General features: G+C 41.1%; 1 protein-coding gene across 1 annotated transcript in view; it reads right to left on the reverse strand.

Moving 5' to 3' along the window:
- PCNXL2 (pecanex-like 2 (Drosophila)) overlaps window positions 1–18,981 on the reverse strand; it is a 345,612-nt gene that overhangs the window by 226,825 nt on the left and 99,806 nt on the right. Inside the window, exons 13-15 of the mRNA XM_011997321.1 lie at window positions 12,991–13,162; window positions 3,660–3,770; window positions 2,430–2,521 (exon numbers count right to left, since the gene is read on the reverse strand). Of these exons, the coding sequence (XP_011852711.1) occupies window positions 2,430–2,521; window positions 3,660–3,770; window positions 12,991–13,162 (375 nt within the window). The remainder of the gene's footprint in view (window positions 1–2,429; window positions 2,522–3,659; window positions 3,771–12,990; window positions 13,163–18,981) is intronic.

An 18,981-nucleotide genomic window follows, 5' to 3' on the forward strand; every position in this document is an offset into this window, starting at 1 on the left:
GTAAAGAACTTTTATGTCTCAATAATATGACATACATATAATTTTTAAATGGACAAAAGACGAGTAAATTTTTCATCAATGAAGTTATACAAATGTCAAACATACAAAAAGATGTTGAACACTATTCATTATTAGAGAAATGCAAATTAAAACTACCATTAGATACTGGTTCACACGAGAATGGATTTAAAAAAAAACTGACAGTACTAAGTCTTAGCAAGAACCTGGAACACTTGGAAATCAAAGATTATGTGAGGGTAGGGAAATGAAAAATGGTACAGAAACTGGACAACAGTTTGGCAATTTCTTATAAAGTTAAATAAAAACTTACATGTGATCTAGCAAGCTCACTCAGGTATTCACTCCGGATAAATAAAAGCATTGTGTGGGGAGGGGATTGACTGCAAGTGAACACGAAAAAATATTTCTGGATGGGGGAATGGTTTGTATCATGATTGTGATGGTGGTAACTTGTCTATACACAGTTGTCAAAATACATCTAACTGTACACTTGAAATTAGTGGATTTTATTGTATATATACCATGCCCTGACAGATTTGATTCCAAAGAAGCTTCAAAGACAGAATATCTGATGAATGGTGGCCAGAGGTTGGAGGTAGGGGAAGAGACTGACTACAAGGAATTCGAGAAAATTTTTTGAGTTGGTGAAAATGGTCTCATAACTTGATTGTAGGATTCTTTATTTATTTATTTATTAAAACTAACCAAACTGGACAGTTTTAAAAGCTGAGTTTTAAACCTGACTTTTAAAAATTAATGAACAAGCAAACAAATAATTCTAGAAGACAACAGAGCAACATACTAAGGTGCCTGCAGAAAAACACTTGTGACCCTAGAGTTGTATAGGCAGCCATTTCACCAAAAGACAGTGGAAAGATGTTCTCAGAAGCACAAGGACTCAGAAAATACCCATCCAAGTACTCTTCCTAAATGAAGTATACCTGGGATCCTATGATTGAATAAAGGAACATAAGTCAAAAGAAAGAACACCAGAAACACTGATTAGATAATTGTTGGTCTACATGATAGGATAAATGTGGTAACAAACAGGGCCACTACAAGCACATAAATTACCTTTGTATATTAGATAGAGAAACCTTCCTCCCAGGCCCTTCCCCTTTTTTCTGAAAGAAAATATCTATATGGTAGGAATAGAAGGAGCAAGATAAATAATTACTCCATTGATTACTGTGCAATGTTGAAAGAGAAAAATGTTGAATTCGTTCTTTCACAAAGAGAAATAAACAATTATCTTTCTGCCACTGACACTGATCAGTTAATCTTTTAAAAATGTGAGTTAAGAAATGTCATGTGATTTAGATTAAAAACACTTTGGAACATCGATTATTTTTATTTACTCCTTTACATTTAATTTTTGTTTTATAAAGGAGTACCTGTGGTTTAAACTATTAAACCATAAGTCCAGAAATATGTATAATATTAATTTATTTGTTACTGATTGAAGATGCCCCTGAGGACATTATGTACGCTATTATTTTTAGACTTAATGGCCACTCCACAGCTCTACAACACTGAAAACAAACAGTAGTGGTCCCAGCCTACGCAAACCCCTGCCCTAATTCCTGCTTCCTGAAGGCAATGGTTCTGCTGTTTCTTCTCCATATTTACCTCCATATTTTCAAGTAAAGTACTTGTTGTGCTATTTCTTGATTTGTTTTTTTCAATTTAGATGTTATTTGCTGACTTTCTAATATGGAAGACAGGATTTGGAGCTCCTCCATCACACTTCACCTCCCCCATTCTTCCATTAGTGATATAACATGATGATTACTCAGATTACTACATAAATATGGTTCACAGCCGAGCTAGGTACCTACAATAGATACGTTTCTTGCCTGACGCAACTTTGCGTCTTCCTGAAGTTAGTGTTTATCTTGCTTTCTCATCATCTTAGGCTTCCCTTGCAGCCAGGCTAGGTTTGCATTTTCCCCTTCTGGGTAAGTCTATAGTCTATCTGTTTTCTAGATTCTAACATTTTGTGGCTGTCATATCCTCTTCTGTCCTCTTGTCCATATAGCTTTAAGCAGTTGTATCCCTTTATTGTCTTTTGAGCGGTATTTCAGGAAGTGAAGGCAGACACATGGGTTCCATTGACCACCATGTTTAGCAGCAGCCCCTCCCAATGCCACTAACCGATCCTGGCAGAGAGACGTCTGCAGAGGGGAGGCCAGGCCAGGAGGTGGGGGGGCCTTTCATATTAGGGCAAACTAGGCATCCTGACCTGTCTTCTAACACTACCGAGGCCTCGCTCAGCCACACAGTCACTCCCTGATTTGCACAGATCCTATTTCTCTTGTAATTTTGGAGAAAACATTTATTTGTTTAAAAAAATAAGTTAATTCAATGAGTCGAGGAGAAGGATGAGGGCCCATGGTCCTCACACCTACCTTCACTGCACTGAAGCAGACAGCGTGGAGCAGGGCGGCAGCCAAGAAGCTCCGGGCCACGCTGTAAACAGCCGAAGTTATCCCAGACACAGCTGGAACACAAACATCAACAGTTCTTTTCTTGACTGGCCATTCTTAAAATCAACAAATGTAAAACAGCGAAGAGATGGTTGCACATTCACATATAAGATGTTGCTGAAGGGGTAAAGAATACATCTATGGGATCCATCAAAAGGCACTGGGTGACTCATAGGTGCAAGAAAGAGACTATCGTTTAACTAAAAATTCAAGAGGAAAGTATTCAGAAAGAATGCTTTACAATGTTCTTAAAAGACTATGTGAATGTGTCAGAATGAAGGTAGGGAGACCTCATGGCTTACAGTTGAAAGCTGCTGGTCAAGGAAAAGGTCCTGGATAGCAATTTCAATAGAATAAATGGTAAGAAGAAGGAGGGAGGGAGAAGGCAGGAGGAGAGAGGAGACGGGAAAGGGAACAAGCAAGTGTCCCCACGTAGCGCGTGTGCGTGTGTGTGTGTGTGTGTGTACGTGTATGTGTTATGGGGGTGGTAACAGTGATTGCATTATGCACATGATTTCATTTACTCTTTATAGCAACCCTATGAGGTCATCGTGTTTATTTCCATTTAGAGAATAGATGAGTAGGCTGAAAAGTTAAGCAATTTATGTCATGTCGTGAGATTATACCCACCTTGGCCTGAATCTAAAGTATGGCATTTAAAAGGTCACAGTGATGGTTTAGGGACACAGGTCACCTGTCTCTGTAGGTACACACACAGTACACAGCACAATGTCAACCCACAGGCTCACACTGATGCACCCCAGACTTGAGCATGTATGTGCTCAAATACACACATACACACACACATACACTTTTATATCCACTCACACATGCTCACACACATTCACACACATGGAGTGTTTTCCTAGGGAATAGTTTGAAGGGCCTCAAACCTATTCCAAATCATAGAGAATTCTACCCTTCCTTGTCTCTGTGCTTATGCTCAAACAAGCTAAGTGGACCTCTTCCAATTTGGCTACGGGAAATCTGGACAGACCTATCATCACCCAGACTGATCCAAACTGAAGTCATTTAAATGCGCTGGACAAAGAAAACCTAACTATCTAGCCTCTCGTCTCCTGCCTAAGGCTATTTAGTCCTTATCTGAACTCTAGATTCCTTTACAGGAAGAATAGAATGTAGACGACTTACCAGAACCACCAAAAAACAGCATGTCAATTTGCTCCAAAAGATAAATGCAGAAAGTGTTGATTTGCGGGAAGAGTCCAAGGAGCGAAATAGCAGGGAAGCAATATAAAAATACTGAAAATGAACAAACAAAATTGACAATAAGCTTGTGGGAACTGTGTTGCCAAAGCTCCTGCAGCAGTGCTGTCTCTCTCCCCTTCCACACCATCCCACCCAGGAATACTGGAGGAAATCTTTTTTTTGAAGTGGAGTCGCCCTCTGTCACCCAAGCTGGAGTGCAGTGGCACAATCTCGGCTCACTGCAACCTCCACAGACCAATCTCAGACTCCTCTCACCCGGAGGAAAGATCCTGAGAAAGATGTACTGATGAAAGGAATGCACACAGCCCAGGACTGAACAAAGACTTCAGGGGTGGTGAGTGAGAGTACAATCATCTTCATTTTGAAAGAGTAGACTTGGACATGGGGGAGATGAGGGTAAGAGAAAGGAAACTAGGAAAACTACAGGAACATAAAAAAACACAGGACAGGCCAGGTGTGGTGGCTCACACCAGTAATCCCAGCACTTTGGGAGGCTGAGGTGGGCAGATCACCTGAGGTCAGGAGTTTGAGACCAGCCTCGCCAACATGGCGAAACCCCACCTCTACTGAAAAAACAAATACAAAATTTAGCCGGGCGTGGTGGCATGTGCCTGTAATCCCAGCTACTCGGGAGACTGAGACAGGAGAATCGCTTGAACCCAGGAGGCTGAGGTTGCAGTGAGCCGAGATCATGCCACTGTCCTCCAGCCTGGGCGACAGAGCAAGACTGTGCTTCTCAGACAAAAAAAATCACAGGATAGTAATTACGGAAATCTCTTCCTGCATGCGAGAGAAGAGCAAAAATTGGGGCCAAGGAGTGTCCTTGCTTTGCGCTTCTGTACCCTCAAGCACTTGAGTAACTCGGAGTCTGTTACATCCTAAATACCAACTGGAAACTCAGAGTTAAGTCAGCGCTCAAGGCTGTCAAGTGGGAACTACCTGACTCAGCACTGGGTGACACGGATTCTAGGGTAGATGGATCACATGGTAGACGAAGGTGCTCTTGGCTGAGGAGAGGGAGCTTATGCTACCTCCCATCAGAATGATGCAATTGCAGAACTGGAGAAAACGTGTGTAGGTTATAATTCAATGTTTCAGAGAACTATTTTGTTAGAGGAGGAAAACTACAGTAGAGCTGCATTTTACAGCAACTTTCCTACCGTTGCCTCTTGCTTAATTCTACTGAAGCTGGGTTTCAGAGAAACATAGAAACTCCCATTAGCAGTGCCATAAGACATCTGTCTTCCTTTCTGTCCCTGATCATTGGGTTGTATGTCAATGAAGTTAGGTACCGGTAAACCTTAATAAAACTAAGGAAATTTGATTTGAAATCCAATATGTCTAGACGTTGGAACTATGTCCTAAAATATGCACAAACCACAGTGAACAACGGGAGGAGGATGGCAAGTGAGGCTGTTTCAGTTATTTCTGAAAAATGGGAAATGTTAACTTCCCATAGTGGCGTTGTAAGGATGAGAGCATTGCACAACCCATTCTCTGAATATTTGATTAAAATAGTTGCTTAATGTTACTGCGTGGGCACAATAGCACCTTTGGCCATAAGATGGTAAATAATATTGCATGGACTTAGTTCTTGCTTCTCTCTTGTCCTTTTTCTGAAATGCTCCTAGTTTCGGGTTGAATTCTGTTCCCACAAAAGATGTTGAAGTTCTCTTTTTAGAAGTCGGTATACCTATGTGACGAACCTGCATGGTTTGCACATGTATCCCAGAACTTAAAGTATATTTAAAAAAAAAAAAAAAAAAAGTTGGTTAAAATTCACTATAGAACAAAGTACTGAGGAACTGTTCCAACTCTTTGTGAAAGAAAAATTTTATGTCATGAACATGGCTATCTATGACAGTAGGGGCTGTGGTTGGTGTTGGAGCCATGTTTTGATATAGGTGGTGATTTTGTTGTGATAATTTTTGTGGCAAGATTTCAACTATATTGTAAAAAAGTAGAGCACCCGAAAGCAGTTTATTTTTCAATCAATGCAGACAAAAAGGCACAAATACTGATATGCTAGACATAACTATATAAGACACAATTTCTTTTTCAGTTTCCATAGAGAGATACGAGAAATAAACAGAAATTTGATTACAGAACATATAGTCATGAACATAGAAATTTTAATCCACAAAATTCCATAAAATTTCAAACAAACTGAGAAGAGCTTCTCTTTACTTTGGGGTCAAAACCCAGCAATGACAATTTTGTGCTATGCTGTATCTGCCAATTCCAGATCGGGGCAGAGGGAAGGTCCAATGAGATCTATTATTTACCTTTCAAAATGCTGTATGCCTGGGTGACAAAAACTACTCTGAGAATGAAGAACTACAGAGAAAAGTCTAGGTGTGGAATCACATGAAAGACAAAGCCAAATATTGGGAGCTATTTGGTAAATCAAGGATAAAGAGGTATTCTGTATAAGAAATACATTAGCCAATGCAACAAAACCCAAAGAAGTGAGAAGAATTAGAGGACAGTGAAAAATGGCATGAGGAAGATAAAATGGTAAGAAATACCAGAAAGTCATCCCCGGAGATGCTCTGGCTGTGGGTGTAGAATTGGAACTTAATGAAACAATACAGGAAGAACAGCAGTCAACAGAGAGGCCCATGCACTAGATCCTCTCCAAAACATACTGGAGGAGGAAAGCTCTAGTCTTTAAAATAAATGTCGTGGAGGTGGAATGGGAGGAAGAGGGAGTCCATGTGTCTCATCTGTCAGGTTGCACTGAACGTGAAGGAAAAAGCAGCCAAATGCTTGTTATGTTACCAGGACTTTAGGAAAATGACACTTGAAATTGCTGAAATTATTTTGTCCTTTTTTTTCCCCAGAAGTGAAAAATTAAAGTCTTTGTGGCTGTTCATAATTTTCCCTGTGAACAAACATTTTCTGTTAGCACACTGAGTGGGTCTATAATTTTCTCTCACTTCTTTCTTTTTATTTTCCTTAATAATTATAGTCAAGGCAGAAACTTCTGGCACAGTTCCATTTCTTTTTAAGCAAAATTCATAAATAAAAATATAGTAGCTTAAGCTACTTTTTATCAAATGTGATTTGATTTATCACAATTTTATCAAATGTGAGTGATATAAATTACCATATTTGCAGGTTTGAGGGGCAAGCAGGCAGAATTAAGATGGCACAGAGATAAAACTAAAGCCTCTGAAGTCAATGTGAATGTATATACTGTGTGTCTTCAATATGCTCTATCTGTGTATTAACTAATTGACCTCATACGGACTGAGGCCAAGAAATGAGCCTTTAAACAAGACATAGAAATGGGACGTCTGGGTGTTTAGGGAAAGGTGAGTACAATCCAGTAATTGGTTCTAAAACCTCCACTTATCTCCAAAGTTACAATCTCCATTCTTGAAGATGCATGATTGTTGTCAGGGATTTATAAACCTAAGGACCAAAAATACAACATAAAACTCTCAGGTCTGAGAAAAACAAAAATAAAAAACACAGAGCAGTGGCCATTTGATAAAGAACCCATCCAATGCTTGGACCCGGGCTACAACTGATGGACATTTCATCTTGCCTGAAGCTTTTCCACGCCAGAGAACTCATTTCACTAAGCAACACCTACTCTACCGTGGGGCAGCTCTAACCCAAACCGTTTCACTGGCTTCTCTGTACTGAGCTGTAATCCACCTGCTATCTGCTGGAACTAGTTGTTACGGCTACAAAAGAGAATAAAATCCCTCCCCTTCAACCCGGCAGCATTTTAAGGATCTGAAGCTATTGTGGGTACCTCTAGCACTCAAGTGTTTCTTCCCTGGGTTGGACATTCCCAGTTCCATTACCCAGTTTCCAGACCCCATATAGGCCATGTGGCTACACATTCCTCCAGGCACGCTCTAGTTTTGTTACTGCTCCTTTTGAAATATGGTACTAAGAATCAGAGACCTTTTGGCTTTCTCACCCATAGGATAATTTCAAAGCCAGTCTCACTCAGAGGCTTTTGCTGAAGCTTCCCAAATGGAAAGTAATGTAAATTTCAGCCAGAGGTCACCAGTCTCTGACTGAACACAGGAAATGACTGCGGACGAATAACTTTCACCTTATTCCTGGGAATAAAAATAAAGAACATTTTTTCTTATAATGAAAGCAAAAGTGCACAGAGTAATATTCTGAACATATATGAGGGATCATAAAAGAAAAAGAAATTACGTAGGAATATCATTCTGTGCTTCTACCTCCTTAATTCACCTGAATTTCTCCTCCTTCAATCATCTGACGTTTCCTTCTTCTTTGAGATGCTTCTCTCCTTGCATTATACATGACAAGGAGTTTCTCCGTCCTTCCCACCTGCCCCATGTCCACCTGACTCCTCTCATACCACTGGCTCAGGCATTTGATCTCTTCTGCACAAGGAGGCAAAAGGAGCTGCTGATACTGGACTGGCCTTGCTCCTTGTCTGTCCCTCTCCTCTGCCCCTCCTACCGCTCTGACAGGGTGATGGTTTAATTGCAGAAACCAGGAGCGGCAGTGGGTAACCGAAACATCACCAACAAGACACTGCTCTAGGAAACACTCCAAGCTCCCTAGCACCAGCCAGAGGAGGACCACTTGCACCCAACACAGCATGAGAAGCATGATAAATCCATGGGAAACGATGTCACATGGACGTAATTCTTCCTTCTGCCTTGTCCTTTTTCTTAAACGCTCCTCATTATGGGCTGAATTATGTTCCCATAAAAGGTGTGGAAGTTCTAACTCCCAGTAACTCTAAATGTGACCTTGTTTGGAAATAGGGTCTTTGCAGATTATTGAGTTAAGCTGAGGCCCTTAGGGTCCACCTGGGCCCTAATTCAATATGACTGGTGTCCTTATGAAAAGGAGAAATTTGGACATAGAGGCACACACGCATACAGGGGAGACCATATGAACACACAGGAGAAGAATGCCATCTACAAGCCAAGGAGAGAGGCCCGGAACAGGTCCTTCTTTAGCGCTTTCAGAGGGAGCATGGCCTGGACAAAACCTTGAGTTTGGACTTCTGGCTTCTAGAACTGCAAGACAATTAACTTCTGTTGTTCCAAGCCACCCAGTGGGGAGTACTTTGTTATAGCGGCTCTAGGAAGCATTACACTTCCTAGATCTGTACACTTCTTTTTCCTCCTAATAACCTTTTGTTTTCTCCTAATGTTTTTCTTCTCTCCTTTCTAGTTCCTCCATATAGCAGTGGCAGCAGCTTTAGACTGCTTACATCCCTTGCTAGTGGAGGGAGTAGAGAGAATAAGGTCCACAAAGAAGAAATGACTAAGTTGCCCTTGTGTTCCCTCATAAAGTCAGAAAAATAGTGTAAGCCTCTACCTCTTTCCTTTCTCTCCCATTTGTTGTAAATTTGTTTTGCAACCTTTTCCTGCTCAGTGCAAATTTGTATGTTTAACACATTCATTCCATAGGGATTGCTATTGTTCTATTTTTCTATTTATCTTTACCCCAGAAGTTATTTAATCAGCTTGCTGGATTTTTTATCGCCATTTTTACTTGTCACTGTTGACAAGCAAACAAAAATATGTATTAGGGAGAAGCTTTAATGAGGGAAAGGGTATTCCAGTGAAAAAGATAAGAATGTTCCCTCTCCAATCCCTAATGAAATTGATATAAAAACTAAAATAAAATAAGAATATGCATACCTAGTAGGATATTCTAGAACAAGGGTTATTGCTAAAAGTAAAATCTTAGACTTTTACCAATAATTTAAGACATTAAGGTCTTACTTTTTGAGCTTTAATAACATATCACATTCCAATGCCATTGTAAGTTTACCACACCAAGACAACTACACTTATTCCAAAGTTGACTTTTTTACAGTAGTAAACAAAAATTTTAAAAACCAGGAACGAAGGAGAGACCACTGTACATAAAAGCAATTTGTAAATGGAAGACACATCATGCTTTTCGTGCCCCCAAACTTCTTTCTACAGATTATTGGCAAAGGCACTTATTAAGTCCCTACTTATTCTAAGTGCTGAGTTAAACGGTCCAAACAGACTGTAGCCTTCTCTAACTTATGAATGGGAAGTATTCCGAAAGTTATTGTACATTAATCTCCTTAGTACTTAAAGCAGACTTTCGGCCAGGCATGGTGGCTCACGTCTGTAATCCCAGCACTTTGAGAGACCGAGGCGAGTGGATCACCTGAGGTCAGGAGTTCGGAACTAGCCTGGCCAACATGGCAAAACCCCATCTCTACTAAAAATACAAAAATTAGCTAGGTATGATGGCACGCGCCTGTAATCCCAGCTACTTGGGAGGCTGAGGCAGGAGAATCGCTTGAACCCAGGAGGCAGAGGTTGCAGTGAGCCTAGATCGGGCCACTGAACTCTACTGGGCAATAGAGATGGACCCCGTCTCAAAAAAACAAAAACAAAACAAAACAAAAACACAGACTTTTATATTCATTAGTTCATCCTTTCAACAGATGTTTATTTAGTGCCTCTAAATGCCAGACACTGCTAAGGATTCAGTGGTAAGAAAGTAGGCAGGGTCTCTGCCTTGCCTTTTCTGAGCAAATAAGCTAGTGAGAGAGACAGGCATTATTTCAGTATTAACAATGCGAGCAGATTGCTAGAAAATGGACTAAGGACTATGAAAGTGTGGGTAGTGAGAGGACAGACAATGGGGTCAAACTTACGGAAATAAGGTGTTATAAGCCAGCATAATGAAGGGCAGGGGAGGCCGCAAAACAGCTTCCGAATAGAAGGAACACACTGTGTGAGACAGAGATGAGAAGGGACCACACAATGTGTGATAAGGAGGTGAGAAGGGGTCACAGTAGTTACATCTCCAGCTCAAGCCACAGATCCCTGTGACCTGTAAGAGGTGGCACTCTACCAACACTAACCCACATTCAAGATCCCAGGAAAAGATGGCTGGGTGTGCCCAAGATGGAGTGTGGAGTGCAGAGAGAGAAAAGGCAGCATTTTGACATAGACAACTGTTTCTTGGACATCTTACAAAATTATTTTATGCTTTCTCCTTCTCTAATCTCCAGGTCCTCGTATGCCCTTGAGCTGTGGACTCCAACACTGCTGTTTGCAAAAAGAAGATGGCAGGAAAGGATGGCCCTGCAAAGTGTGCAATCATGAGTGAGCATCTCTGTCTACTCAAACCGTGATTTCTTCATTGTAGCCGACTTAGTGAGGAATATGGGCATGCTAAGTTATAAAATAATAAGAATGACAGAAGGCCTTTCTTGTGTATGTGTTTGCTCCAACCAATAGGACTGAAAAAAAAGTAAACTAAAAAAATCAGGAAGGATAGAAGCAAATATTCTTGGGCAGGAGGGCACTGACTGGGAGATCAAATTATGGATCTGTTATTTTTTTCCCAACATGTTTCTGTTTCCTAATTGAACTCAGAGGTTCTCCGAAGCATGGTACGTAACCCTTTGGCATTAAGAAGCTACTCTGGCCGGGCATGATGGCTCACGTCTGTAATCCCAGCACTTTGGGAGGCTGAGGTGGGCGGATCACTTGAGGTCAGGAGTTCAAGACCAGCCTGGCCAACATGGGGAAACCCCATCTCTTCTAAAAATACAAAAATTAGCCAGGTGTGGTGGCACATGCCTGTAATTCCAGCTACTTGGGAGGCTGAGGCTGGAGAATCGCTTGAATCCAGGAGGTGGAGGTTGCTGTAAGACAAGATTGTGTCACTGTACTCCAGCTTGGGAGACAGAGTGAGACACTGCCTCAAAAGAAAAAGAAAAAAAAAAAAAAGAAAAAAAAGAAGAAGCTACTCTGCTTCTCACATGATGTAACAGGAAAAGATGTGTTGAGGATGCATAGAAAGGGGGGCTTGTGGTGGGTTGGGCATGGGGGGAGTAAAGAGTGAAGAGTTCAGTACCAATGCAGCAGGAAGAGGAACAGGAAGCCGGAGGGTGGAGTGCCTAGCAGGGTTTTCACCTATAAGGAGCACAAACAAAGCTTACACCATACCTGGGCATCTCCCTAGTTCCACTAGAGAGACTCGGGAGGGCTGTCACGGAGGTTGGGAAAGGATGATGTGGGACCAGAGGCTTTGACAGTCTCTTGAGTAAGATTTCTAGCTGGCAAGCAAGAGATCCAGCTAGTGATGTTGGTAGAAGCTACCCTTTATCAACTCAGCTGGTCAATGTGATCACAGACAATAACAAACTGGCAGGTGTGCAAACCCCTGGATGTCTCTGCAAGAATTCTCAGAGCATATGCAGTCAGGGTCAATACCAGAGCAACCACTTTGCATAATAGGGACAACAACAGCTGATGCTTGGTGCCCAGCACTGCTCTCTATGTCAAAGTATACCAACTCATTGAAAACTTTCAGTAATTTCTGAGGTGGCTAATATTTTTGCCTTTATATCACAGTTAAGTTTTGCTCAAAGTCATATACTTAGTAGAGTGGCAAAGCTGGAATTCAAACCATCAGCAGTTTGGCTCCAGAGTCAGGACTCAAAACCATATAGTATGCAGGTGACTTGTTTAAACAGAGCATTTTATATAAAATACTGCCTCAACCTTAAGTCAAGCAAAGGGATTGGTGGAAGACTGGGTGATCTGAGTATCCAGGTCTCCGCCTGGACTGAGAACCATGCCCATTCATGCTGCTACCCCGATGGCAAAACCATCCCCAGCAGGCACCATAACAACTATTCTGCAGATGGGCATTTTTTTTATTTGTTTATTTATTTTTGAGAAACAGTTTCACTCATTGCCCAGGGTGGAGTGCAATGGCACGATCTCGGCTCACCGCAACCTCTGCCTCCCAGGTTCAAGCGATTCTCCTGCCTCAGCCTCCTGAGTAGCTGTGATTGCCAGCATGTGCCACCATGTCCTGCTAAGTTTTTTGTATCTTTTTAGTAGAGACGGGGTTTTACCATGTTGGCCAGCCTGGTCTTGAAATCCTGACCTCAGGTGATCCACCCGCCTCAGCCTCCCAAAGTGCTGGGATTATAGGCGTGAGCCACCGTGCCCAGCCCAGATGGGCATTATTAAAGTGGGCATTATTATAATGGACATTATAGTGCTGCAACTTCTTGGTCATAAATATCAAAATCCTTTAAAAATAATTCCATAGTTGGATGCCTTGAGGCTTGGGCTCCCAGACAGTCTTCGGTAGATACGTGAGCCAAGAGGAAAATACACATCTCTTCACCCAATGATCAACTAAGGAAGCTTAGAAATTCAGAAGACAGAAGGGAGACATACCCCCACCCACCATATTCTTCCCCACAAGCCCGTAATTAACTCACCTATTAGGTAGTCCCTAGCTGATTGGAGAAACACTGGAGAGAAGAGCTTCAGGCCATACACAATGTAACTGGGAGGGTGCCTGGCTTTGGCCCCTGTATCAAGAAGCAAAATAAGGCCACACAGCACACAAAAATAGATTGGTCTGCTATACGTTATGATTTGGTTGTGTCCCTAGAAAACAAACACAATTTCTGAATGGTACCTTTTATTTTGATTAAATGACAAAAGCCTCATAGTTAGTAATTTACACTATATCTTATAACTCGTACCATATAACACATTTTCCCCCAACCACCACAATTCATACACACACACACACACAGACACACACAAACACAGAGAAAAAAAAAACAGCAACAAAAGAAAAAAGTCTGATTCTTATTCTGTCAAACCAGAATAAGACTATCAAAAAAAAGTTATGCCTATCAATCTCAACAAGATTTACCTGAAAATTTAATTACTATCCTGAGAGAAAATCTAGATCTAATTCAATGCTTTCCCTAACAGTGAAACTTGTATTCATCTTGTTCATTTCAAGTGCAAAACTAATTTAAACCACTGTTTGCTCTACACTTGGGTGCCACTATTAATAAGAAATAGAATTATAATTTGTGGGCTTTAATTTCCTAGTATCTTAGAAAGCAAGACCATATGGGTACAAAGTTATACCTGCAGAGATTACATAAAATGTCTCAGTGTAGCACAGTGGAGTCATTCAGCTTTAAAAATGTCTTATTTATACTGCGTACAAAGCATTTCCCTGTGAGGGGTACCAAATATTTAGCAGACCTGATCTTATCCCTATACCTATTGTTATGAGGCAAAGTAGAATTATTTTTTATTCTTCTTGAAGGGATAGAAAAATTAAGGAAAAGATACAACATCAACTTTCCAGGGCAAAAGCCAACAAAAAATTTACATCTCCTAAATCAATGCACAATTTATAAGATTCAGGGGGGAAAACACAATGAAAATGAATTGGGAAAAATGTCTTTTGCAATTCATGAACTGCCTCGAGTGTAAAAAGGAAGGATTAAAGTGATATGGTTTCAGATGTGAATTTTTAAAGTCACTGCCTTGAACATGTTATATTTAGAAATGCAATTTAAATTGCCACTGCTTCTATAATAGAAATCGTCCTATTCTGAGACCATCTTTTAAGAGGAAGGAAAACACAGTCTGTCCATGGAGGCTGGCTATGTTTGGCCCGGAGTCCAGGCTCAGTCTTAAGAATACTTCTACTCTTATGAAATTTCCTTTTGAATCCAACTAGGTCACAGATTAATGGGTATAGGAATACTTTGGTTGCATTTTGTAAAACTGAAACTAAAGCCCACGTTCCATCTAAATGCATTTCTCATCAAGTGAAGAGCAAAATAAATTTGTTGGTATAAATAACGATGCAGTATACAAATACACATGCAAATGAGACATTTCCTCGAACTGGCATGGTTTAGGAAATATAATTAAATAGCTACTTTCCACTTGCTCTGAGTTTTTTCTTGTATTAAAAGGTTAAAAATACATTATTCTAAAAATTAAAAGTCTTTGGCCTTTAACCAGTCTGAGATATTATTTTGAATCTTCCAAGTCAAACTTTACTGGGCATGGGGAGGTTTTCTTTGTATTTGTAATTTATGAAACAAAACTTACAGCACTGTTACAGAGAGCCTGCCCTCATCACCATGTTCCTGCGCTACCACATTTTCCCATCCTATGTTTTGGGTCCCCAAACCATAATAAGCATTTTGCTAACGCAAGGCACATAAACCACTTTTTTTTTGAGACCCAGTCTCACTCTGTCGCCCAAGGCTAGAGTACAGTGTTATGATCTTGGCTCACTGCAACCTCCATCTCCTGGGTTCATGTCTTTCTCCTGCCTCAGCCTCCCGAGTAGCTGGGACTTTACAGGTACCCGCCACCATGCCCGGCTAATTTTTTGTATTTTTAGTACAGATGGGGTCTCACTATGTTGGCCAGGCTGGTCTCAAACTCCTGATCTCAGGTGATCTGCTCGACTCGGCCTCCCAAAGTGCTGGGATAACAGACCTGAGCCACTGTGCCTGGTCACTCCTTCTGTTTGCCTCAATTTCTGAGAACACCTGCTAATAAAATGTCCCTGCTCTTCAATACCTACTTCCACATATGAATCAATCATCAAATCTCCTAAGGACTGATTTTTTAATTTTTTCAATAGAAAAATTCCAGTAGCTCCACCAGCTAAAGTCTGATCATAATCTCTTAAAAACTCACTTGACACCATCAGTCCCCATCTGCTTTTAACCTTAAAATACACTGTGGGGAGCACCAATGGAATTCAGCTGTGGAGCATCTTGCAAGGCTATTGCACAAAAGCAGATCTCTGTGCACATTTGCATTTTCCATCAGCCCTACCTCCATAAGCCATCTCATGACCCAAGTGCTAGTCTCAGTGCAGAGAAGGAGCAAGGTTCAAGACTCGAACAAAAACTCCAGGAGTCCTGCCTGTGGCAAGCAGCAGTGTGTGTGGCTAAGTGATGAGGCCATCCTAATTATCCTCTTAAGAGACAGTGGAAGGGTCAGCTGCTTCGAATGTTCTGTTGTTGTGAAGGGGGGAAAAAGGTTTTTGTTGTAAGGGAGCTGGGGTGTCTGAGAAAATTGTAGAGGCGCATGGTTTAGCCTCAAGGGGAATCACCTGAGGTCTGTGCACAGCCTGGCCAGGCTGCCTCCATCCTCTCTCTCAGCTCTGCTGCATGTGCCAGCTCCAGGCTTCATTCCCCGGAACAGCAGACAGCCCCTGACACCTGCTGAGTTGACAGATGTTCCTGTCTCTCCCACATTCAGCATTTTTTTATTTTAAAAAAGAAAAAATCTTGCTTTGTCACCCAGGCTGGAGTGCAGTGGCATGATCATAGCTCACTGCTGCCTCCCTCTCCTGACCAGCTACTCTTTTTGACAACTGATGTAAAACGACAACAGCCACAACAGCTAATGTTTGTCTGGCCTTTCCTGCATCCCAGGCACTGAGTGTCCTATGTATTTCAAGCGTATTCACGTAGCAAAACCCTCAGAACACCCTGAGAAGCACATACTATTCTCCTTTTGATAAGACTAAACTGAGACATAAGGATGAAGAGACTGTCCCAGGCCTCACGCACAGAAAACAGCATGGCAGAGTAAGGACTGGAGCCCCATTTGCCTGGCTTCCTCCACCGACCATAGGGAGGCATACATGTGGCACTGGATTCTCAAGACCCAAGGACTCAGCCTGACATCACAAAATTTCATTCATAATCGTCACTCTTTAAACACAGAATGTGAACGTTACTCATGCGAAGCAAATTCAGAGAATAAGGAAAGCATCTGTGATAGTCTTAGGGGGTCAGTTTTTCCAAAGGATTCTGGGCAGAGAACAGGGCTCTTTACCTGCAGAAGGTGTAGAAAACCCAGACATTCCCTGCCCGTTTCTCTGCTGTTGCCCTGTGACATGATGGTCACGTATGTTGAAGTCTCATCACTGCCACAAGGGTTTGCTGTGTTTTGTGGTTTCTCACAATGGTGTCAGTTAGTTTAATTAAACATTATTTTTTGGTGGTTGTCGATGATTTCATTTTTACTTTAGCTTTAGCAGTTCACTTGTGCATTCAGAGCCATCCTAAACGTTCGTAATGTTCTTTGGTTCCCCTTGTATGTGGAGCAAACAAGGACAGCTGGGGGTGGGCACCCATCACCCCACTGCGACCCTAAACAGCAACTATTTTATGATCCACACTTTGTATATACAAGAGAATTCGAAATATTTTAAAGAATTCTCTACGTATGGAAGAGAAGCAGCAGGCAAAGGGTTAAATAATTCTCAACCGGTTACTATTGAGATATTAAGATGCAACGTCAATTTAAATATAGCAGAAATGTGATAGGCTACTTTAAAAATTGAAAAGAAATAGGCAAATACGATTGTTTAAGCTTAGTTTATCGTTGAATTCTACAGAACAATTTATGTTAGGTCCAACTTCGTAACTTTCAGATCTGTGAACCATGACAAAATGGCAGATGCAGTTGTCCAGGCAAGACGGCAGTGAAATGGGCATCAAAGTGTTCATCAAGTGCTTCCAGGGCACTCCATTCTGCTACCTCCTAGTTCACGTATTTTCCTCCTGTCTCACACTGCCCTCAAAGGCAGTGAAAGAGAGCAGAAAGAGTGGTGATCTACATTCTGCCTTTAATCAATGGTAGACATTAAGCATCATTGGCAATGGTTTCTGTTTTAAATAGCACCATTTTGAGCAAAGACACAATTGAATATTATTTGAGAACTTTTCATCAAGATCCACTAAAACTAAGTTGACCTTCTTATTTCTTAGGATTGAGTATTGGGAAATTATTTCATGTCATTCAAAATCATTCCTCGGATAAACCCTACGTTGGCCAGGTGATCAAGGTCAACATCAGCAGAGACAAATCATATTGATAACTTGTCCCGCTGATGTGATGTGATCCATATAACATGTTACCTCGGTGGTTTTCCTCCTGAAGTCCATAATCCCATTCTTATCATGAGATAAACATCAGAAAAATCCCAACTGAGAAACATGTATAAACTACCTGACGAGTCCTCAAAACTGTCAAGATCATCAAAAGCTATTAGTATATTGCCAGTCTATGTTCCTCGGATTTCTTCCAGTATCCACTTCACCCTATATATATTTTTAAGTTGCCCAGAAACTGTTTCCTTTTAGAATCAGACTAATTTTTTTTCAGGCTTAAGGAAAATCTGAGAAATTATCACAGCCAAAAGGAGCCTACAGAGACATGGTAGCTATTATAATGTAATTTGGTGCCCTGGATGGGAACCTCAAGCAGGAAAAGGATACTAGGTAAAAACCAAGGAAATCTGAATAAAATGTGGACTTTAATAATAATGTATCAATATTGGTCCATTAATTGCAACAAATGTATAATGTTGTGACTAATGCACGAAGTTAATACAGTGAAACTGGGAACGGGGTATACAGACGTTCTCAGTATCACTTTCCCAATTTTTCTGTAGATTTAAAACTATTCTAAAATAAAAGGTTTACTTACAAAAAAATAATTCCTAATACTTTCTATATAACCTGAAGTAGATACCAAATGTCTTCACTGAATAGTAGCAACAGTTAATTGAATAGAATGCATAACAAGCTGTAGCCCTCACTCTTTGCAGTTTGTACTGTAAGGAATCAAGACACATATGTAAAGAGGAAGGAAACATTTACAGAGGACTTAGTATACTTAGTATACTCTAGTATACGCTAAAGCCTGTACTGGGCATACTACATACATTGCCCAGTGCGCTCTTCTTCTTCTTTTTTTTTTTTTTGAGACATAGTCTCACTCTGTCACCCAGGCTGGAGTGTAGTGATGTGATCTCGGCTCACTGCAACCTCTGCTACCCAGGTTCAAGCGATTCTTCTGCCTCAGCCTCCTGAGTAGCTGGGATTACAGGCACCTGCCACTGCGCCCGGCTAATTTTTGTACTTTCAGTAGAGACGGGGTTTCACCATCTGGGCAAGCCTGGTCTTGAACTCCTGACCCTGTGATCCACCCACCTCAGCCTCCCAAAGTGCTGGGATTACAGGCGTGAGCCACTGTGCCCAGCCGCCCAGTGCATTCTTTATTAAATCCAACTGATGTTATTCTGATTATCCATATTTTGCACAAACATAAAAATACTGCTAACAATTGCTAAGTGCTTCAGGGCCAGATACTGTGCTAAACACTCAGGGATGCTACATTGTTTCCTTCTCTTGCAATCCTGTTTTATTATTTATTCCTCTTTTGCAGATGAAAAGCCTATGATTGAGAGAAGTAAGTTTCCCAGGCTCTCACAGCTTACACATGGTAAGGCTGGATTCAAATACGAACCCTGTATGCTTTTGGTTACTCCAATATTTCTCAACGTGTGATCTGTGTTTGCCTCCACCATAATGACCTGGGAGTGTGTAAAAATGCAGATTACCGGGTGCTGT

The sequence above is a fragment of the Mandrillus leucophaeus genome, unplaced genomic scaffold, assembly GCF_000951045.1.
Source record: "Mandrillus leucophaeus isolate KB7577 unplaced genomic scaffold, Mleu.le_1.0 Scaffold537, whole genome shotgun sequence".
Taxonomy (NCBI): Eukaryota; Metazoa; Chordata; class Mammalia; order Primates; family Cercopithecidae; genus Mandrillus; species Mandrillus leucophaeus.